At 38.4% G+C, this 24,067-nt stretch overlaps 1 protein-coding gene across 1 annotated transcript in view; it reads right to left on the bottom strand.

Moving 5' to 3' along the window:
- Positions 1-1,534: 1,534 nt before the first annotated feature.
- The window catches only part of l(2)41Ab (lethal (2) 41Ab), a 146,049-nt gene continuing 123,516 nt past the window's right edge, over positions 1,535-24,067 (bottom strand). Inside the window, 1 exon segment of the mRNA XM_068293338.1 lies at positions 1,535-2,350. Coding sequence (XP_068149439.1) covers positions 1,547-2,350 — 804 coding nt within the window. The 3' untranslated portion in view covers positions 1,535-1,546.

The raw sequence follows: 24,067 nt of genomic DNA, 5'->3' as shown, positions 1-24,067 counted from the left end.
TCAGTCATTGTTCATTCGCGTGTGCTTATGTATGCTGACGATGTCAAGATTTGTCTTACTCATAAAGATACAGATTCATTTAGTCGGCTAAAAGCTGATCTTAAACTCTTTCAATCCTGGTGCCAGTTTAATCTATTAAATCTTAACACTACCAAATGTAAGGTAATGACTTTTTGCCGTAACTCTCCTCAACTGGTCACTTATTTTCTAAACAATAGCCCTTTAGAACGTTAAAATAATATAAATGATTTGGGCGTACTTATGGACCATAAGTTAAATTTTTAACATATTTCCACCACGGTCGCAAAGGCCATGAGTGTCCTGGGTTTCATTAAAAGATGGTCAAAAGAATTTGATGACCCCTATACAACTAAAGTTCTTTTTACTTCGCTTGTCCGTCCTATTTTAGAGTATGGATCTTGCATTTGGTCACCTCAATATGAGTCGCACCAGATTAGACTTGAATCCGTTCAAAAGCACTTTTTGCTATTTGCTCTTCGTGGCTTAAGCTGGGATCGCAATGTCAATTTGCCTTCGTATTCTATTAGACTTCTCTTGATTAACCTTCCGTCCCTAACTAACCGTAGAATAATGCTTGGTGTCATTTTTATGCACAAGCTCCTAATTGGTGATATCGACTCGCCTTAGTTATTAGCTCAGGTGAATCTGTCGGTACCATGTAGACGGAGTAGACATCCTTTGATACCTTTATCCCTTAGTCGTTGTTCTTCTAACTATGCTATGCATGAACCTTTTAGGGTCCTCTGCTCTGATTACAACCTTCTATTCCCTGTAATCAGCTCAGAGTTTTCTATTAATATGCTTAAAACATCTATCCTATCCCATTTAGTTAATAGATAGCTATAGTATTTTTTGTTTGTCTCTTTTTTCTATTGTGTATTTGTCCACGCGATTCGTGCCGTGCGTTATACGGCTGCACCCCTCGGTCGGTCGGGTGGGAGGTGGGCAGTTATCTGCTTGGGCTCGCGCGTAACAGGCTATGTCCTGGTGTCGTAGGGGCCACTCGAACGTACTGCGCATAGTATCGTCAACGTCCGCTATAAGATTCAAATATTACAAATAAAATACTTAAAATGGTGTAAAATAAACCAAAGCACTACTGAAGCCAATGTGGAGCGAGTCCCAGCAAGATTGGCTAATCTGCACTCAAATTTCATAAATAGATGTGAATATTCTGTCTACCGTCATATACAAAATATTTAATTCTCTCAGCTGAGTCATTAGTCTAGTATAAGTTTTAGTTTTAAAGTTAGATTATAGTTTATGGGATTTTGTATATATTTCCCCTTTTATCTTATGTTTTCTTAAAATGAATTCATTGTTTATTATTTTTATTATATGTTTAAGCAGGAAAGGGGAATGCCTGTACTCGCATTTGTTATTACATGTCAATCACATACACTTGTGATATATTAAAATAAATATAAAGTGTTCCGAATAATAATATTAATTATTTAATGCAACAAAGCTTATATACGTGTAGTGTTTATGCAACCATTTTATTTTTTTAAGTATATTATACATTTCAATTCTTTAGGACATGCAAGACTTTATTAAAGAAAGACTTTTTTTCAGGGTAGTCCATTACTAATGTTTGTACCATTTCAAGCATAGTGAAATTTACATCATTCTGTTTATCTGTGTGTAGTTGTATTGTAATCTCTGAACGGGGTAATTTCTGTTGTGATTTTCTGAAATTCAACCTGCTATAAGCTTTTGAGCGATTTTGTTTTCGAATTATTTGCTCCAAATTAGCATGCTTAAGTAAGGTACCATCTTCTATTTGGACTTGAATACTGCAGTCTTCTTCATTAACATCCTTAAGATCATTTTGAATTCTTCGTAGCATATAAATCATCCGTTCAATATTGTTGACATCATCAATAAGACGCCGTTCAGCTAGATGTGTTATTTCATTTTGTACAACTTTTAGTTTATTACGGACTTCATTAATTTTAACTTGCATCTGGGATGAGTAATTTTTTTTATTCAGCTTGGCACCGATATGTTCCTTGACAGTTGCATTTACGAATATTTGTTCACGGTGAATGACACAATGCTCTAAATCTTGGACCAATTTCTCTTGAGCCCTTCTTAATTGATTATATCGAATATTCATTCGATGTATTTCATTTTTCATTACACCAATATCACCACCTACGGAACGTTCTGCCTTTGACCATCGAATAGTTTCTTCAATTAGCTTGTACTTCGTTTCCCAAGACAAGCATTCCCTATGGTTTTCTATAACTAGATCTTTATGAAGTTCTATTTCACTTTGGATCTCAGTTATATCTCCCTCCAAGTTTAATAAATCCAATTCAGTATCCTAAAAATAAAAAATTTAGATTATTTCCAATTTTTAAATATATGCATTAAACAATCCATTCATAGTTAAGACAAAATCTATTTATCAGGTGTGCTACAGAATTGACAGACTGACACTTTGAGCGATTTTTAATCCGCTCACCAATGTGCCTATTAAAAAAATTAATGTCGTAACACAAATTGTGTAGTCACTGATAATTCTGTTTAAAATAACAAATAGTTTTTCAAAAAAAAAAAAAAAAAAAAAAAAAAAACCAACAATAAAAAGGTCGCAAAAATCAACAAATAACTTGAACGGAAGGCATGCCGAAAGCATATTCCAACACCATGGCTTATGCAGAAATTAAGTCCAACTATAGCAAATATAAAACGGTAATTAACAAGTATCAATCAACAACAAAAAAAATCAGTAAAACTTAAGTCTAGCATAAAATATCTCTTAAAATGTAGGTAATCAAAATTAGTCCCAAAATTTATCAGCAATAACTCAAAATAGAATAGGATTTTCACAAAAGATACTGACACACATTCGGAAATTAACAAAATATTTGAAAGACATACTCATAATTTTCACACAAAGATATTAAGCTTATTAATAAAACATAAACATAACATACAGCGACCACCTAGACGAAATATGTAGATGACATTTTTGCCATTATTAGAGAAGACGAGATCCAAATTACACTTGACAACCTACATAAATTCATTTAACAGACATTTACAATAGAGTTAGAAAATGACAACAAATTGACATTTCTAGACGCATCAATACACAGACGAGGAAACGAGCTAAAATTAAAATGGTACAAAAAACCAACACCGTCAGGACGAATCATCAACTTTAACTCCAAACATCCGAAGTCGATGATAATGAATACAGCAAGAGGTTGTATACAACGGATGCTCAATATATCGGACCCAATTTTTCACGAGGAAACGAGGGAAGAAATACGACGAATTTTAAAGGATAATGACTTTCCAAACCACACCATAAGGACTTTACTAAAATCTAACAATAAGAAAACCAAGAGGTAACATGGAGATGCTGCACATAATAAATACTTCGACAAACATAAGACTTAATTATAAGGTAGATAGAGACAACTGCGCGAATTTATACAGGCATTTATTAGGGACAAGTCAGTGTGTAGCTCCACGTCACAGTGTGCGGACGTGTAAAAATAAGTAGATGTTTCTTGTTGTTAAATTAATGTTACAGTTAATCACAATTAAGTGTTTTTATAGTTGCCCTGAAGACGACCACCGATGAGTGGTCGAAATATATCGGAGAATAATATAAGAACAAACTGTTTTTTATTTTGGAAGAAAATAGAAAAAACCAGAGGGCCGGGGCTAACTTCGACCGCGTCAAAGTTTGTATACCCTTGCAACTTTATTGGTAACTCTTTCCTTACCTATTAGCCATCAATGTGGAAGAACGTTTTATCTAAAAAGGCTTATGCTTGCGAAAGAATGGCCTACAATCGTAAGAAATAACGAAGATATTGATCAAAGTCACTGTTTTCGACCGATCGTTCCTATGGGAGCTATATGATAAAGTCGCCCGATCTTGATCAAATTAATTGGCACAGTCATTAACAGATATATTAAACTAACAAATGTTTAATTTGAAAGCAATCGCGTTAAAAGTAACGAAGTTATTTACAAAAGTCACTGTTTGCGACCGATCGTTTCTATTGGAGCTATATGATATAGTCATCCGATCTTTATCAAATTTGGCACAGTAGTTTACAGGCGTAATAAACTCTCTAATATTAAGTTTCACGATAATAGCACAGAAATTAACGAAGTTATTGAGAAAGTCACTGTTCGTGACTTTGGGGTTTGTATGGGAGCTATATGATATAGTGGTCCGATCCGGCTGAATCCGAGATATACAACCCCTGCAATATATACAAGCCTACGTGCAAAATTTCAACTCTGTAGCTCTTACGGTCTAGGAGGAGTTTGCGTTGATCCAGACGGACGGACGGACATGGCTAGTTGAACTCGTCTCGTCGTGCTGATCAAGAATATATATACTTTGTATGGTCGGAGATGCTTCGTTCTATGCGTTGCACACTTCTGACCAAAATTAATATACCCTTTTTGCAATGGTATAAAAATCTTTTCAAAAAAATGCAACTTTGATGAAAAACTTTCTTTAAAAGAATCATTAAAAAACTAATGATGCAATGTGTTTGGGCTGCAACTGAACCAAGACTCTCTTTGCTGAAAAGAGAAAACGACCAAAGAGACAGAGAGAGACCAAGAACAGAACAAGTTACTTTGAAGGGACAAACTTGGAGATCCGTTATTTCAATTCTTTTCTTTCTTATTTCTTCTAAGGAAATTTCCAGAACTTTGAATTTTGTAAAAGACAGCGTGGTTTGCTGTACTTGAATTTTACTCTTGAAATTAATTTCGTTCGATGCGGTTGCACCTTCTGTGCCCGCCGACAATTGTACTATATTTTATGTTAAGAAAATAAAGCATCTGGATTGAAGTCATCCTGGTCATCTCATTTCTTCCGAATCGCAAGTGCCTCGAAGCCGCCTCAGTGCAAATCATCCGAAAGCCGCATCATATAAAGCAAGCAGTTTGGGGCTATTTTTGGTGCCGAAACCCGGGAGGAATGATCTTGGCGATTGGATTTAGAGTGTGATTGCCAGTGGATAGACTTATTCGGGTGAGTACAATTTAACGTTGATGTGTCTGGGTAGGTGTTCATTATGGCTAAAAAACTATTACCGGGTAGGAGAAGTCATTGGCGCGGTATAAATCGGAGGAGTCGGGACATACTGAGAGTCATCTGGAAGCCAGATTGGACTCGATGGCCCACCTTCACGCAAATTTTCAGCGCAATCATCACCAACTGGTGCAAGAACGAGATAATGAGGAGATAATGAGGAGATAAAGGGCAGATATTTTGACAAAGACATCAGAGACTGTTTCGAAGAAACCTACATAATGGGAGTAGCTGAGATTCGAAATGAGTTGCAGAGACACAAGGATCGGAGAATCCCGGCGTCGACTGCATTTGATAAGTCTTGTTTGCATCAGACGGTGCATGAACAAATGGGACCAAGAGGTGTTTCTAACGAGAGTACACCACTCTGACAAGCTGACGGACTTACATCGTTTTCATTATTTGAAGGATTCATTGGTTGGAGACGCAGCTAAGGATATTGAACATCTAACGCTAATAGGGGCGAACTATAAAGTGGCTTGGAGAATGTTGATGAATTTGTATGATAACAAGCGAGTGTTATTTTTACATTACATGGATGTGTTCGATCAGCAATTACCAATAAAATATGGAGATGCGGAAAGTTTGAGAAGATTTGTGCAAACTTCCTGCTCATGTGTCAATTCATTGGAGAAGACTGGTGTGGATGTGCGACAACAGTCTGAAATATTAGTGTACTACATGATGAAGAGATTACCGAATCAATAAGAGTGGATTGGGAGCGGTCAATATCTTCAACGCAGCATCTGTGGAGCTTTGAGGAGCTCAGTCTGTATCTTGAAACACAGTACAGAACAATGATTACGGCGTCAGCAGGTAATACCGAGGGAACTCTATCACGGGATAGACATCGGAATGCAAGGTCAGGTGTACATGGGTTACGAGTTAACCAGAACTACACAAAGGCTTCATTTGTTACTCGAGAGACAGACCTATGCATTGTGTGTCACGGGGATGCACACCTTATCGGAGTATGTAAGCAGAAGTTTTAAACCAAATTGCCCCGAATTGCATATATGTAGTTGTAGTTAGTTTCAATGGTTAAAACAAATATATAATAGATATATATGTATTACACACCTTATCGGAGTACAACAGAAATTGCGGTAAGGCATAAAGGTTTTATTACCAACAGCCGTCAATAGACGGCTATCCCTTACAGTTTAGAGCGTTTTTGGATCAAGGTTCACAAGTTTCGTTCATTTCAGAGAATGCAACTCAGCAGCTACGTTTGCGGCGCAAACAGGCTCACATCACGATTACTGGATTAGCAGATACAAAAATTACAGATGCGGCAGCAGAGGTGAAGCTAGTCATAAGATCAATCTACAACCCACATACGAAATACAAGCTGCTCGCGTCAGTAATACCTCTAGTAAGTAAGCGAATGCCAATTAAACGACTGCCATATGAAGAGTGGACTCATCTAAAGGGCTTACCGTTGGCCGACCCTAACTTCTTCAGTCCACAAGCATTTAATATTTTGCTGGGAAATGACATCTACGATGAGCTGATGTTAGGAGAAGTGCATCGATGAATACGTGGTATGCCGCTGGCGCAAAATACACATTTGGGATACATTGTATCAGGGAAAACGAATCAAGAAGCTGGTAGAAGATAGTCCTACGCCATAACGGTACGAAAGAAGGAAGCTGATGAGATACTTGAACAATTGTTATGTAAGTTTTGGGAGCTAGAACAATTCGACGAGGAGCCACATGGGGTTTCAGTAGAGAATAACTGGTGCGAAGATTTCTTCGTTAAGACACATAGCCGAATGCCGTCTGGAAAATATGTTGTTCGTCTTCCTTTTCTTACTAACTTGGACGAATCAATGGTAATTGGAGAATCATATAAGGGCGCGTTAAAACGATTACAATTTCTGGACAGACGGTTGCGTACCAATGCGAGTTTGAAGAACGCTTATGTTGGCACGATAAATGAGTATCGGAGCTGGGTCAAAGGGAACGTGTAACGTCACGGGCTAGTAAGACGGGCAATCCTGCATTGGGGGGGAGTCGATCATTGTTACCTACCGCATCACCCAGTCATAAAGGAATCGTCATCAACTACGAAGGTACGAGTTGTCTTCGATGGATCGAGCAAGACGAGTAACGGAAAATCACTTAATGAGATTCTAGCAATAGGTCCAAAATTCACGTACATCTTCAAGGAATCATTCTCAATTGGCGAGGGCTAAAATGGGTATTTATGGTGGATGTTGAAAAAATGTACAGATGTATTAACATTCCACCCGACGACGCGCAGTACCAACGTATTCTATGGAATCCGATCTTTACCAAATTTGGCACAGTCATTAACAGATATATTAAATTAAGAAATGTTTAATTTAAAAGCAATCGCGTTGAAAGTAACGAAGTAATTTACAAAAGTCACTGTTTTCGACCGATCGTTCCTATGGCAGCTATATGATACAGTCGCCCGATCTTGATCAAATTCGACACAGTCATTAACATATATATTGAACTAACTAATGTTTAATTTGAAAGCAATCGCGTTAAAAGTAACGAAGTTATTTACAAAAGTCACTGTTTTCGACCGATTGTTCCTATGGGAGCTATATGATATGGTCACTCGATCTTAATCAAATTTGGCACAGTAGTTTACAGGCGTAATAAACTCTCTAATATTAAGTTTCACGATCATAGCGCAGAAAATAACGAAGTTATTGAGAAAAGTCACTGTTCGTGATTTTGGGGTTTGTATGGGAGCTATATGATAAAGTGCACACTTCTGACCAAAATTAATATACCCTTTTCGCAAGGGTATAAACATAGTAACCATACGAATATCACGGCATGTTACATGGGGGCTACCGGGTGGTGTGGCTGAATTGCACCTGTTTTGCGATGCATCGTCACGAGCATATGGAGCTGCGGCTTACTTGCGCTTCCCAATTGGAGAGGATAAGTATCACACAGAGTTGCTATTGGCTATACTCTCCCCGCCAACTAAACAAAAACTAACCATACCTAGGGCAGAGTTATGTGCTGCGCTTGTAGCAGCCAAAATGTATAAGTATCTAAAGGAGAATTTAAGAATTAACATTAATTATTCGAACACTATTTTTTGGTCAGATTCTATGATAACCATCGGTTGGATCCGGGGTGGAGCTGCCAACTGGAAGGTATTTGTGTCCAATCGAATAAACAAAATCCTGGAAATCTCAGACGAAAGGCAATGGAGACACGTCGCCTCGAAAGATAACCCGAATCGGACATCAAATGGCCTTGTAATGCTATTGATCAGGATTCACTGTCGGCTGTTGACACTGAAGTCAAAAGGGTGACCTGCCATAAGATATCAGTGGAAGAAATGCCAAGTGTAGCATTTATCAGCAAGTATTCATCGTACACACGATTCGTCTGGATTATGTCATATATAAAACGTTTCGTATATAATTGTCGTATATCTGTGGCAGAACGAAGAGGATTAGGACTCTCAATTGTGGAATTAGAAGAGGGCCTACGTAAATTGATTAGGATGGTGCAGAAGGATTGTTTTGACTCTGCATGAAAGGCGCTATCGGATGGAAGGGTAATAGCAAACGACAGCATACTATTGCCTCTTAATCCGTATTTTGATTCGAACGAACGAGATTCCCTGTTACCCATAAATGAAAAATATCCTTATATATTACCGTATAAACATCCTTTCACAGATCTGGTCATATCTTACAGTCATATTTGCACCTTGCATGGTGGAACCTCACTAACGCTGAATTTTATAAGGAAGAAATTCTGGATTGTTAATGGACGCAATGCAGTTCGGTTTGGAATTTATAAATGTACCACATGTTTTAAGATGAAGCCTCAATTTTCAGGTCAGAAAATGTGAATGTTACCAGCAGTACGGGTACGCCCTTTAAGAGCATTCTCATCCGTTTATAGGAGCATTTAACCGTTTCATTGGCAGACGTGGCCTATGCACAGACGTTTATAGTGACTGCGGTACTAATTTTGTTGGAGCCAACAAAAATTGCAAGTGGACAAACTGGCATAATGTTCGTACATTACAAAACATATTGCGCCCACATTATTGAGCAAGGGAATCACCTGGCATTTCAACCCACCATCAGCGCCACACTTTGGTGGATTGTGGGAGGCTGGAGTGAAGTCCATGAAGTATCATCTGAAGAGAACTCTGGGAGAACAAGTTTTAACATTTGAGGAAATGGCAACTGTGTTGGCAGAGATTGAGTCTTGTTTAAATTCAAGACCGTTATTTCCCCTATCAAATGATCCTGACGATTTAATGGTATTAACAGATGGATGCATAGTGCTCATCAGGGACGCGCTATTCCCTTCTCATCAATGGCCTCTAGGCCGGGTTATGGAGACACATGCAGGACCCGATGGACTAGTGAGAGTGGTGACTTTGAAGACAGTCAAGGGACTCATGAAACGACCGGTATCCAAACTCTGTCCATTGCCTATTTAGGAGAATGAAGAATGACACCAGCCCAACACTTAAGCGTTAAATTGTTACTTTCTCGTTTCAGTTTTCTTTTCGCAGGAGTCTTCCGGACGTGAATTTGATAATGAAGATCTTCATCATCAAAGGGGGGAGAATGTTTGGGCTGCAACTGAAGCAAGACTCTCTTTGCTGAAAAGAGAAAACGACCAAGGAGAGAGAGAGAGACCAAGAACAGAACAAGTTACTTTGAAGAGACAAACTTGGAGATCCGTTATTTCAATTCTTTTCTTTCTTATATCTTCTAAGGAAATTTCCAGAACTTTGAATTTTGTAAAAGACAGCGTGGTTTGCTGTACTTGAATTTTACTCTTGAAATTAATATCGTTCGATGCGGTTGCACCTTCTGTGCCCGCCGACAATTGTACTATATTTTAGGTTAGGAAAATAAAGCATCTGGATTGAAGTCATCTTGGTCATCTCATTCCTTCCAAATCGCAAGTGCCTCGAAGCCGCCTCAGTGGAAATCATCCGAAGGCCGCATCATATAAAGCGAGCAGTTTGGGGCTCCGCAAGGGCGCAGCCGTTAGCCAACACAGTGTGATTTGCAGGACCATGAAGTTTCGCCATGTCTTTAATTTCTACTTTGAAAGTGTAATTTGCAATCTTATGTATATAAACGAAGTTTGCTGGTTCGTATTTAATTAATAATATATGTTTTGAGCTCCATGAGATGTTTTCTGTGGGCCAATAAGCAATATTATTAAATAACCATATTGCATCAGCTAGAAAAATGTGACAAAAAAATTCAATACAAGAGATCGTTTACAAATTTAAATTTCGCAATTTAAAATTCAGCAACCGTTCCAACAGACCCCAGGGCCCCGAAACAATGTTTCTGAAACACGCAGAGCAGACATCTGGCTCATGGGATGGGTTCTCTGCTGCAGATGTCTTTAACTTAAGGGCTTGTGTTAGAACATCTGGGCCAGGAAGCATCTCGATACGTGCCAGTATCCAAGCAATGGGCGTTTTTTTCAAAATCCTTGCACCATAGCTTGCGATTATTTTCCGTAATACAACCGGTTTTCTCGCACTTGATCCAAATCTCCATCTGGCACTGTGGTGTAAGGACGACCTACACATTTGCCTCGCCGTGAAACGAAACGTGTATCAATGCTAAGGTCTGTTGACAACTCCAAATGTATAGCTGAGGTTGCCAAACTTACAAAGAGACACATGTATGTATACCTTTTCTTATCGAGCGTTTCTTTTCTTGTGACTCTTAATCATGATAATCCAGTATAATCGCAGCCTGTATTTTCGAATGGAAATGCTTGCCCCACCTTTTTGTGTTCGCTGTCTAAAACACCTTCGGCAGTTGTGAGTAACCTTGCGAATCAGATTTCTGTCTCCCATTATCCAGCAACGTTGACGCTTGTATATTTTACAAAGAGTGCCGAAACTCCTGGGTGTAAGTTATCTTTATGCTTGTGCAAGCATAGGTTCCGCGGGAGAGTCTGCTCTTTCTTGCGATTTTTTATGCGTCGAATGTATCGTAACATATATGCCACAATGGGCATAAGTCTCGGCAAGAAAGAAACACGACCAATAAGTTCCTCTAGTGGAAAAGACTCGTTCATGGTGACTAATTTGCGCTCCACTTAGTAATTAAACAAGTTAAGCAAACAACGTAGAAAACTTTTAATAGAATCTTGGCAGATTTGGGTATGCATCTTATAAGTCGATGGCAAGTGAGAGGCATACAGCTTAAAACGGTGAGCAGGCTGTACCATAAATTACCGTAGAAAGCTGGTAGTGTTGCAACTCTTCAGTTGGGTTTTCTATCCATACAATTCTTTGCTAATTGCGATGGTTTTTAAAATCCATATTTGCCTAAACATTTTTATGTCTGTGCAAAAAAATATGAACTTGTGTGTACGAAAGAGTAAACACACATTCATTAGGCTTCGCTGAATACTTGTGCCCACTAGTAACTCGTCCTTTAATGATCTGCCACTCTTATCCTTATCAATCCATCAAATACAATTCGGTGTTTGTGTGTTATTGCTGTACATTCGTCTCTGTCTCATCATATGCGACTCTGTTTGACATCCGAATATTTAAATGGAAGCTCAACACTCAACTCATTTAAGTCACGAGAGTGCGTGAGGTGGAAATGATTTTCGAATTCAGATCATCAGCACTGATTTGTAAACTGATACGTAATTCTTCCAAAACCTTTGGAGCGATATTTTTATTTCGATCGGTAATAACAGTGTTGCTGGGTTTAATGCTTGCGTTGAGGCACTTGTCCCGACAGTGTTGTCATTTACACTTTGACACATAATTTGAAATAGCATGGTATGGCCTTAGACAACTAATACACAAACGTTTCACCAGAGCAAACGAATTGCTCCCTTCAAAGGAGAGATCCAAGAACTGATCACACTTGTATACAGTATGCTTTTTGAATCACATTTAATGCAGTCTCTTAAGTTTGTGAAAATCAATATTCGAGCAGATCCCCCCAATGTCACCTCGAAATCTTAGAAATTCGCGCAAATGGTTTGAAGATGCCCCTCACTGCTTTGGGAAATTTGTTGCATTGTGAATCTGTATCAATTATATCAAGTAGAAAATACCCAACCCAACAGATGCGATCAGTTTGGCCAAGTGAATCCATGCCGTGTACAACTTCACTTGCCCAATCGGCAGTCTTTCATAAAACAGAGACATCTGTCGCCCTGTTGATAGCAGTCGTCTAAAAGTAGCCAAAACCGAGTTAACGATATGACGAGGTCGATCATGATTTAATTGGGCTTGCCCAAGCAGTTTTGTACAGCGGGTTATTGCCTATTAAAGGCAAATTAATAATTAAACTTGCATGTTGATTCTGCAGATTTATCACTCAGAAAAACTTGAGATACTGAAATTTCTGAGCTTTCAAAATTTACCCTGTTGTGAATGGACCTCTCGAATGAATTCTTAAATGCTGAGCTTCCCGCTAACGTCGAACACGTAGCTTTATTTACTGTCTTTCTTTCATAGAACTCCCTCACTGGGATCCACAAGCTTAGTTGCCGTTGCTGTGTTAACCAATCTCCTTCGTTCCTTTGGGTGCAGTTGTGCGGTTAAGTACTTCATCTCATAACCTCAAAATTCACCAATGGGGTCGACGTCACCACGCGATTCATGAATATCAAAAATATCATCAGGGGATTAATCAAACTCCTTCCAAACGGTGTCATGTATGGTCATAATAATATCCACCGTATCTACTGTCCAGCTTACAGGTGGAGCAGCAGCAAGCAGCCGCCTCAGGCTGGACTTTAACTTGAGTAGAATTGTTTATCCCCAACAGAATCCATATTTATATTTAACTAGAAATAGATTTATTTAACTCCGTGTGATGTTTTCTGTTTGCCAATAAGCAATCAACTAAAATCAACTTATGTTGTGAATACACCATTACTCTTAACAAAAAGTGCGACCATGTAACATAAAGACAAAATCATGAAATAACAGCTATAAAACCAGAGAATACATACGCAAGTTTTTTTTGTTACTCTTTCATTACCTATGACTGCCAAAGGGAAAAACGTGTTATATTAAAATTCTTATGTTCGGAAAAGAACGGCCTACAATTTTAGGCTAGACGAATGCGGCGCATTTAACATGCCATTTCAACATATGTTTATATGACAGCTAAATAATATAGTTTTTTGATATTCATTAGAACTCAGCACAATCATTAAACTGACAATAACTTTTACATTTTGTAAAAACTAACAAAGCTATTGATAAAAGTCACGGTTTTTCATCGATCAATACTAAATTTTACGACGATCGCTCAGAAAATAAAATAGTTATTGAGTAAAGTCAATGTTCGTAACCACGAAATTTGTTTAATTTTTCAAACTACAGATTAGAAAATAGAATTATTGAGAAGTTACTGTTCGTGAATATGAACAATGAATTGTGGTCCGATCAGGCTGTATATACAATCCTACATGCAATTTCAACTCAATAGCTTTAACGATACGTTAAAATAAGCATCCGATAATTAGCATAAAACGATGCTCGAGGCCATGGGCCTTAGGGCTTAATACATATTGATAAACTTTATAATTTTTTGTACTTAAGAACCACCATCATAATCTGTACTCAGTTTCTAATAAATAAGTTTAAAATCAATTCGTGCTATATTACATTTACAATAAGAAATTCGCTGTAAGATGTAATGGCTCCGTTTTGGCTGACTTTGAAATCAAAGCTGGTGTACCGCAAGGTCTACCGCTCTACCTGCTGTACACTCCACACTTACCAACGAGTTTAGGACTTACAACGTCCACTTTTGCTGATGACACGGCAATCCTCAGCAGATCCAAATGCCCAATTGTAACATATAACCTGCTACAATTTTACTGCGAGCTGTTGGAATCTGGTAGAATCTATCAGTAGTACGCGCTGGTTTCGGCTCAATTAGTCGGTGAGGAATGGGGGATGGGGGAAATGGATAGACTAACCGCTCTACTAGTTAGAATTTTATTAATGAATTCGCGTACTGACACAATTTATCCTCGGTTTAACGCTTTGTACTTGCAAAAGAAAAAAGAATAGAGAAAAGAATGAGAAAAAGAAAAGAAATACCGCGTTTCCTGGCGCAGCTGCTGAACAAGAAGGGGTCTGATATCAGTGACGCCCAAAACAAATTCGCCCACCCTACCATGATCGCTGTATCCAAAGTAAAAAAAAATTACCCAGCGATCCCTATACCAAACCAATTTTTAACCTAACTTAGTTTGCATGATTCCAGAAAAGTATATTAAAATTCAAAGAAAAAAAAAAAAAAATTTTTTTTTTGAGCATAAGTTAAACTTCTGATGACCAAAAAGACCAAAATCAAATTTTATACGTTATTTAAACGAGAGCAACGTAAACTGCTTTAACTCTCTCTTTACTTTGCTTGGTCAATCATATACCAAAAACACAAAAAAAAATGACATTAAAACCAAAGAGTACTCACTTAAGCATCCCACGGAGAAAGATCTTTCTGGTGACCGCTGTAAGTAATTGTGTAAAAATATGGGGAGAGAGTATGTTGTTGATTCAAGAGAGAATTAAACCATGCTAAGCTTTCGCCAGTGGCGTGCAAAAAAAAAAAAAAGGGGTGAAACAAAATTTTCACCGAAGTTCCACTCATGACCAAAAAAAATTACAAATGAAATTATAAAAAGTAAAGTAAAAAAAAAATGTACAACAAAAATTAACTTGGCTTTGGAGTACACCAAAGACTCAGAATTTTACCATTTAAAAGTTAGCTTTAAGGCGAAAGTATTAGAAAAAAAAATTAAATGCTTAGACCATTGCATCTAGTCTGTGAACTAGGTGCCAACTCTATATATAAAACAAAACTTTCTTACTACACACATTAAAAGGCGCATATTTTACTGTTTACCATTTGGCTTGGCACCGGATTAAAAAGGATATATTACTTCCTCTTGACAATCTACTTCTTCAGACTGCCCATATGCCTAAAAGACAAACATTTTTCATAAAAATTGCTTCCATTACTCAAACTGATATGCGCGTTTATATAGCGCTGAACTTACATTTATTTTGAAATAAAACACTATCACTCACTGGCGGAATAAAACTGCTTCGAATTCACCATTCAAACTTCACAATCGGACTTTTTCCGAAAAAAATTAGTTTTCACTATGACTTTAATTTTTGCGACCGCACTAGTTGAAGATGATTTGGAAAAGAAAAGTCATTCCCATGGGGGCCGACATACTTGGCTAACTCGAAAGAGTCGTCCCTACTAAACCTTACAGCCCGATCCTCTAACAATTCTAAGTTCCGTAGCACTTGGTAAACGGACCCGTCGGTTACCATATGCTGACCAAATGCCATTCTATAGGGTGTTGTGTTTATCGCCGAATGAATAGTAGACCTCAATGCACAAGCGATACTACTTAGCTTTTCGTCCCAATCAGACTGGCTTGGACTTACGTAAGCCTTCACTGCTGCCAATACCGACCGGTTTACTCTCTCCGACACATTAGCCTGCGGAGCATACGCAGCCGTATACGTGTGACGCACTTTATACCTTTGCAACAGCTCATTAAAATGGTGTGCTCTAAATTGGGGCCCATTATCGGATGCTATAATCTCAGGTACCCCAAAACAATGAAAAAGATCCTCTTCTAGAAACTGGGTAACCACTTCCGCGGTAAACTTTTTTTACTTTCTTTAGGAACGGAAATTTTGAGAAATGGTCCACTACAATAAATATTCCAATATTGCCAGACTTGCTACGCGGGTAAGGACCCAAGTAATCCACATACAGTCTCTCGAAGAATCTTGACGTTTCACCCGACTTGCCTAATGGTGGCCTTAACGTATAACTCGGGTGTTTAGTGGCTTTACAAACATCACATATATTTATAAACTCTTTAACTTCTGACACTAGATTTGGCCAGTAATAGTAGCGCCTGAGTTTTTCCAATGTCTTATTAATACCGCAGTGGGCCGCTAGTGGGCTTTCGTGAGCCCATTTCAACAACTGCGCCACTAGTCCCTTGGGAATCCATAGTTTCCAGCACTGATCATCTGCTAACTTCTCCCCAGGAAAATGCTCACTACGCCGGTAAACTAAATTGCCCATTACTTTCACGTCAGGTACTGACTGGGGGTTTTTTTCGACCTTCGCCTTTAGCTCCACATATTCGGGACTTAGAAAATGCACCGAATTGAGATCGATTCCTAAATCACTATCTAATACCGCTAAATCAGGGGTAAAAACTCTGGACAAAGCGTCTGGCACCACATTTTGACTACCTTTTCGATGTGAAATGGTAAAATTAAATCCCTGAAGTTTCAAAGACCATCTGGCCAACCTAGAACTCAAGTCTGATTGACTCATTAACCACTTTAAAGAAGCATGGTCGGTTATGATAGAATATTCTTGACCCTCCACGTAGGCCCTATATTTTTTTACTGCTAACACGGCTGCCAAACACTCTTTCTCTGTAACTGAGTAGTTTCTTTGTGCCTGGTTCAGTTTTTTTGACATAAACGCAATGGGTACTTCGTCCTTATCCTCTGTTAACTGGGTTAACACTGCGCCCACTCCCGTATGGCTTGCGTCACAGTTTATGGAGAAAGGTTTTTAAAATCGGGACTATGTAAAACTGGTGCCTGGCTTAAACGTGTTTTCAAGTCTTCAAATGCTGACTGAGCTTCTGATGTCCATATGAATTTACGCTTATGTTTTAAAGTATCGGTAATTGGAGACGCAATAGCAGCGTAATTTTGAATGAATTTATGATACCAACCCGCCATTCCTAAAAAGCGCCGAACTTGTTTAACCGATTTTGGGGTGGGGAAATCGACTATGGCGGATATTTTATCTGGGTCTGTCTTAATCGTTCCCTCACCTACAATATGCCCTAGATACTTGACATTCTTTCTACAGAAATTCATTATTTGCTTTATTGCTCTTTGATAGTACAATGTTCTTAAAGCTATATGTGATAGGGAGAATTTACAGAGTTATAGCGTTTGCTTTTCAGCTGAGAAATTTTATATACATAGTTATACAGTTTGATGGGTGATAATATAATATGGCAAGGAAAAATGAGCGAAAACCTTTAATATATGCCTTAAATACGAACTTAAGCTAAGTGACTGGGACTAAGGTGACTAAACTAAGATTTAGCGGCTTAGTGCCAGTGGCTACCCTTAGGAGATATGAGTATTGTGATCAAGAAGATATGCTCCTAAGCTGTCTAATAGTAGTTTAAGAGTAGTGTTTTCACTAAGAGTCGTCAGATTTCTACAGAAATGACTTTTCTCGACGTTTATAGTTAACCCTGCATCGGATATACATTTGGATAGCTCTGTAAGCAGAGTTATATGCTCGTTAAACGAATCTGAGACAATTAACAGATCATCCAAGTAGATAAATATCTGATGACGCCGATGTGGTGGCACTATTTTATCCATGAGTTTGGACATGGTTTGCGCCGCGTTACATAATCCAAAAGGCATTACTTTGAAATGGTACAGGGGTCTACCTGCTACTGAAAAGGCTGTCTTATCCCGTGACTCAGGCTCTAAAGGAATTTGCCAATAAGCGTCTTTCAAGTCGAGGCTTGTAATGTACTCGGCCTTAGGTAATCTGCTAAGGATGCCGTCTATGATTAGCATTGGGTAACCATCCTTAACTGTAACGGCATTCACCCGTCTACTATCTATACATAACCTATGTTTTCCTGGCTTACTCACCAACACAACGGGCGAAGACCAAGCACTTTGAGATTCCTCAATAACTCCTAATTTTAACATGCGATATAACTCTTCATATATTAATTGTTCCTTTGCTGGTGACATAGGATAGTGTCGCTGCTTAATTGGTGCTGCACCAGCAACATCTATTGAATGTGACAGCAGCTGCGTTTTCCCTAGTCCCAACTTAGCGAATGATGGAAACAAACCCATACATTCAGACAAACGTTGCTTCTGATTACTGTCTAACATCCTCTACGCCTAAACTAGCTATCTGTAGCGGTCCTAATGCCAGTCCAAATGGTAATAAATCAAACGCGAGCCAAAAATCTATGCCTAAGTATAGATCCTGGGTTAGCCCAGGGACTATATAAAACTTCAATATCTTACTATTTCCTCTAAAACTAACTTCAGTACTTATCTTTCCTACTATCTGCTGGGGTGTTCCATCTGCAGTATTTACTTTATTTGACATTGGCTTAATATTCTGTTTTACAGCCAATAATTCTTCGGCAAAACTGCCACCAACACAACTTATACTAGCCCCAGTATCCATGAGGCAACTTATTAATCTATTGAATAACTTTACCTCTGCATAAGGGCGGATATCAAAAACATTGCCGACTACCGCCGAGGCTATTAGCTTTCGCTCCTTTTTAACACTTTTATTAAAAGCCTTCCTTCGCTTTCTTGAACGAGTCTGTGACCAATAAATTCCTAATCTAGGCGACTCTACTGGTTCCGTTTCGGAATATTTAGACATTTCTAACGATTTCTCATCAGAGATATGCGTAAATTCGGGCAAATATTTTTCTAACCCTATTGTTTCCTTTAATCTGTATTGCTGGCCCTCGAAATCATCTGTCTGCGTGCACTTCTCCGAAGTGCACGACCTGCCGTGTTTTTTGAATGATCATTACAATAGGCACAAGATGGCTTATACGTGTTTGGCTTCCCACAGCCATAGCAAAACACTCGCCGTTCTGCTACACACTCTTGATAGGGATGACCCGCCGTATCACAGTTCCAACAAACCAAGTTAACTGCTTCCACCACTTCCACCACCTCATCTTCTGCCTCGGACTTTTCTTCTGTTTGAATGCTCACTGCATTTACCACTCTCCTAGGCATTGGTTTTGGTGGTACACTCAATGGTTTCCGTACTGTCTGCATAAAAGTTTCTCTAGTACGCACTAACTGCCTTAACTTAGATTAGCTATGGACTCATATAATAACTCATGCTGAATATCGGGCAGAAGATTAGCCCGAAGATGCTCTAGCCACTCAATTTCTGGTAACGGAGTAGACAGTTTGTCAGCTAGTGCCACTATCATCTCGTAGAATTCGTCGAACGACTCTTTATCCCCCCTTGTCTGCGTTTGCTGATAGCAGCTTTAATATGCTGATCGGTACGCTCGTCTTTAAACTGTTCCCTCAAGGCTCTACATAAGTCTACCCACTTGATGTGTGATACCTTCTTGTGGTATCTCCAGAACCACTCACTAGCATTTCCTTCAAACAAATTGCTAACATACCGCGACAGAACTACGAAATTACCTTCTAAAGCCTAATGGGTCATTGCTTCCGCTCTATAAATAAACTCGTCCACTGATATAACGAACTTGCCATTAAACCTTAACTTCCAACTACTTATAACCTGACTTATTCTGTCTGGTCTAAGCTCCAAAATACTGTTACCATTACTTGCCTGCTCACTAGCTGCTGTTGCTGATACTTGGCTACATAAGTTCGCTGCCTGTTGTGTACTTTCCTCAGCGTTCACTTGGTGTGTCGCTACTACTGAATACAATCTCTGGAATCCATTTTCTAACGCTTGTGTCAACAATTCCGTTTGTCTAACTGCTTGAATTTCCAGTCGCTCACTTTGGCGAGATGCAGCCGTCGCCATGGCATTCGCTATTAATCTGGCTAAATTAACGTCGCTATTCCTAACAGATTCGGATGGCTCTATACCCTCATCTAACCTTCTTTCCTGACTCAAATCTCTCTGTGCCATTTCTGCTAGTAAGTTGGCCCTTTGCGCTGCTGCCCTGGTTTGCATTCTTGCCTGATGGCTGGTCTGTGGTCCCCCACTAAATGCTTCAGCTCCTTCTCCTTCCATACTCTGTAACGGTTGATCACAAGTGGGGCAAATTTCCCTACTACCGACGCGTATGTTGAAGCACGCTATGTGGAAATGATGACCACAAGTAGTGCTCCGTAGCTGCGCCCTATATTGTATTGGTTTATCGCAGATAAGGCAAAGGGTATTGTCGTCCTGAATCGCGGCTAGATCTTCACTACTGTGCCTTACCGACATATCTCACCACAAAACGTTTGCTTATTTGTTAACTAAATATGTTGAGGACTTCCCTCTTATTATTAAGCTTTTAATTCCAGATCTGGTTAGTTCCTAATAAAACTATTTATATTAAATTGATTGATTAACAAAACTATACTTATTATACTGATGTTGCAAAGAAAATATAAAGAAAATTTTAATAACTTTCATAAAACTAATGAGGGGAATCATGCCATGTGTTAAAAAAATGGTTTGAGCAGCTGCTGAAATAACGATAAAAGAGGACTTTAAGTATAATTGAAATTGCAGGTATGCCCTAGCCTATTGCCAAGTAATCATAACTCCATACAATTTACCTAACTACTTAAAGCAATCAACATTTTGTACCTAACTTGTAGGCAACTAAGAAAACTAATAGTTCTAAGAAGTATTAACCGCTTGGAGGCTATAGTCTTTGACCATTGTTAAACCTGATCCGAAACGAAAAATAACTTTCTGAATATCGAAAATTACCCGTGGCTAAACCGACAATCCTGAGCGCGGAGCCGAAAATCTTTTAGAATTCAAGTTTATTTTTCTTCTTGTTGGTGGTGTGGACATAGAGTTATGTCGAAACTTTATGTACTCCGACTGACCACCCAATACAATAAGGAACACTAGCGTTCGAAAACCGAGATATAAATACCCATAAGAAAAGCTGTTATTGACTAAAATGTTTTCGTCGGGGCTCCCGAAACCGTTTTGGCCCCACGTTTGGGCGCCAATTAATAAAATTATGAATACTTAACTAACTGTAACATATAACCTGCTACAATTTTACTGCGAGCTGTTGGAATCTGGTAGAATCTATTAGTAGTACGCGCTGGTTTCGGCTCAATTAGTCGGTGAGGAATGGGGGATGGGGAATGGGGGAAATGGATAGACTACCCGCTCTACTAGTTAGAATTTTATTAATGAATTCGCGTACTGACACAATTTATCCTCGGTTTAACTCTTTTTACTTGCAAAAGAAAAAAGAATAGAGAAAAGAATGAGAAAAAGAAAAGAAATACCGCGTTTCCTGGCGCAGATGCTGAACAAGAAGGGGTCTGATATCAGTGACGCCCAAAACAAATTCGCCCACCCTACCATTATCGCTGTATCCAAAGTAAAAAAAAAATTACCCACCGATCCCTATACCAAACCAATTTTTAACCTAACTTAGTTTGCATGATTCCAGAAAAGTATATTAAAATTCAAAGAAAAAAAAAAATTCTTTTTTTTGAGCATAAGTTAAAGTTCTGATGACCAAAAAGACCAAAATCAAATTTTATACGTTATTTAAACGAGAGCAACGTAAACTGCTTTAACTCTCTCTTTACTTTGCTTGGTCAATCATATACCAAAAACACAAGAAAAATGACATTAAAACCAAAGAGTACTCACTTAAGCATCCCACGGAGAAAGATCTTTCTGGTGACCGCTGTAAGTAATTGTGTAAAAATATGGGGAGAGAGTATGTTGTTGATTCAAGAGAGAATTAAACCATGCTAAGCTTTCGCCAGTGGCGTGCAAAAAAAAAAAAAAGGGGTGAAACAAAATTTTCACCGAAGTTCCACTCATGACCAAAAAAAATTACAAATGAAATTATAAAAAGTAAAGTAAAAAAAAATTTACAAAAAAAATTAACTTGGCTTTGGAGTACACCAAAGACTCAGAATTTTACCATTTAAAAGTTAGCTTTAAGGCGAAAGTATTAGAAAAAAAAATTAAAGGCATTTAATTATTTTCGCCCAACATTAGTTTAACCCATGCAATATTAGGGCCTGGCGAAGATATTTAGTTTCTTGGCTGAAGGCTATGCAACGATCACCAGTAAATAAAATAACCAAAACGGAACGCCAGACAAGCGGCTACACATATGAAAGCTCCGCTGGCTGATAGTTATCACAAAAGAAAAGCTTTTACTTATCAGAGTTTGCTTGCAAGGTAAGGGCGGGGGGAAGTCTCTCCTCTAGTCTAGAGAATCCTATACTCTTTATTTTTTTTGTTTTACTCTTCATGCCCGTCTCAGATCTTTTCTGGCCAATACTCTGCGTTTGCTGCTCCAGGGGCTTCGGTCCGCTTTTGACAGCTTGTCCCTTTCTCTAGTCGGCTGACCGGCTTAGACCATTGCATCTAGTCTGTGAACTAGGTGCCAACTCTATATATAAAACAAAACTTTCTTACTACACACATTAAAAGTCGCATTTTTTACTGTTTACCATTTGACTTGGCACCGGATTAAAAAGGATATATTACTTCCTCTCGACAATCTACTTCTTCAGACTGCCCATATGCCTAAAAGACAAACATTTTTCATAAAAATTGCTTCCATTACTCAAACTGATATGCGCGTTTATATAGCGCTGAACTTACATTATTTTGAAATAAAACACTATCACTCACTGGCGGAATAAAACTGCTTCGAATTCACCATTCAAACTTCACAATCGGACTTTTTCCGAAAAAATTAGTTTTCACTATGACTTTAATTTTTGCGACCGCACTAGTTGAAGATGATTTGGAAAAGAAAAGTCATTCCCATGGGGGGCCGACATACTTGGCTAAGTCTCTATCTCTTAGTCCTCTTTGGACCCCTCTCTTCGCCTCGATTACCCCTAAACTTTCCTGATCCCAACTCTAGAGGAGCCTAGGGGGCGCCACAAAAAAAAAAGAAAGTAATCGGATAAAAAAAATTCAAAGAAAATTTTCTGAACCAAAAAAAAAATGAATCTCGAAATCGCATTTCCTATTTTTCTTCAAAGTTATACAATGTTAGTCTACATTCTGTTAGTTAGTATAACGCTAACTAACAATACAAGCAGTACAAGCAGTGTAAGCAGTGAATGCAGATTACTCTGTGAAACTTATATTGCCCACTTTGAGGGATAAAACGTTTATATATCGTTTTAGTTATAAAGAAGAAAAATCATTCCTACTCTTTTTTATCGTTTTCTTTCTAAATACAAACGGTTACAAGCGCTACTACACAATACAAGCCTCTGCAAAATTAGAGGAACACCTCAAGGTGGTAGAGGAATGGCTAGCAACCTGGCGTATCCGGGTCAACGAGCAGAAATGCAAACATGTCACATTTACGCTTAACAGAAGAAACTGTAAAGCACTAATGCTAAACAACGTACCAATTCCTCAAGCCGTGGATGTCACTTACCTTGGCATCCACCTAGACAGAAGACTAACTTGGCGCAAGCACATCGAAGCAAAAAAGTCACAGCTTAAACTGAAAGCGTGTAGCTTACATTGGATCATCAATGCTCGGTCGCCTCTACGTCTGGAGTATAAAATCCTCCTATACAACTCCTTACTGAAACCCATCTGGACTTACGGAGCCGTACTATGTGGAAATGCAAATACCAGCAAATTAATTATACAAAGGGCGCCGTCGAAGATTTTAAGATCAATCAAGGGGGCTCCGTGGTACATACGGAACGACAACATTCAAAGTGATTATAATATACCTAGCGTAAAATCTAAAATCTTGCCAATTCCCCTACGCCAACTAACAATAATATTCGTCTTAAAAGAAATGACAGACCAACGCAATAATAAGTGATTAGGGCCGCCTGCAATATGCCCAGGATTTATCTTAAGTACTAGATTAAGAAAAATATGTCAAACCTGTTGTTGGGCTCTAATTTAAGAGTAGATTCTACAAATATATATTAAACGTTAAAAAAAAAAAAACAAAAAAGTTCGAAAATAGCAGTGCCCTTAAGCTTTGACTTCAAAGTTGTTAAATCATATTAAAAAGACCATAATTGCACCAATATTTTTTAAATTCATAATCTATATTTATATAGAATAAAAAAAAAAGGGAGCAGTACCTACATAAATATTGTAACAAAGTGATACAATATGTTTATAATATTATTAATTTATTTTACTGAGTACAG

Source organism: Drosophila tropicalis, unplaced genomic scaffold (assembly GCF_018151085.1).
Source record: "Drosophila tropicalis isolate 14030-0801.00 unplaced genomic scaffold, ASM1815108v1 contig_697, whole genome shotgun sequence".
Lineage (NCBI taxonomy): Eukaryota > Metazoa > Arthropoda > Insecta > Diptera > Drosophilidae > Drosophila > Drosophila tropicalis.
This window is presented reverse-complemented; position numbering and strand designations above follow the sequence as displayed.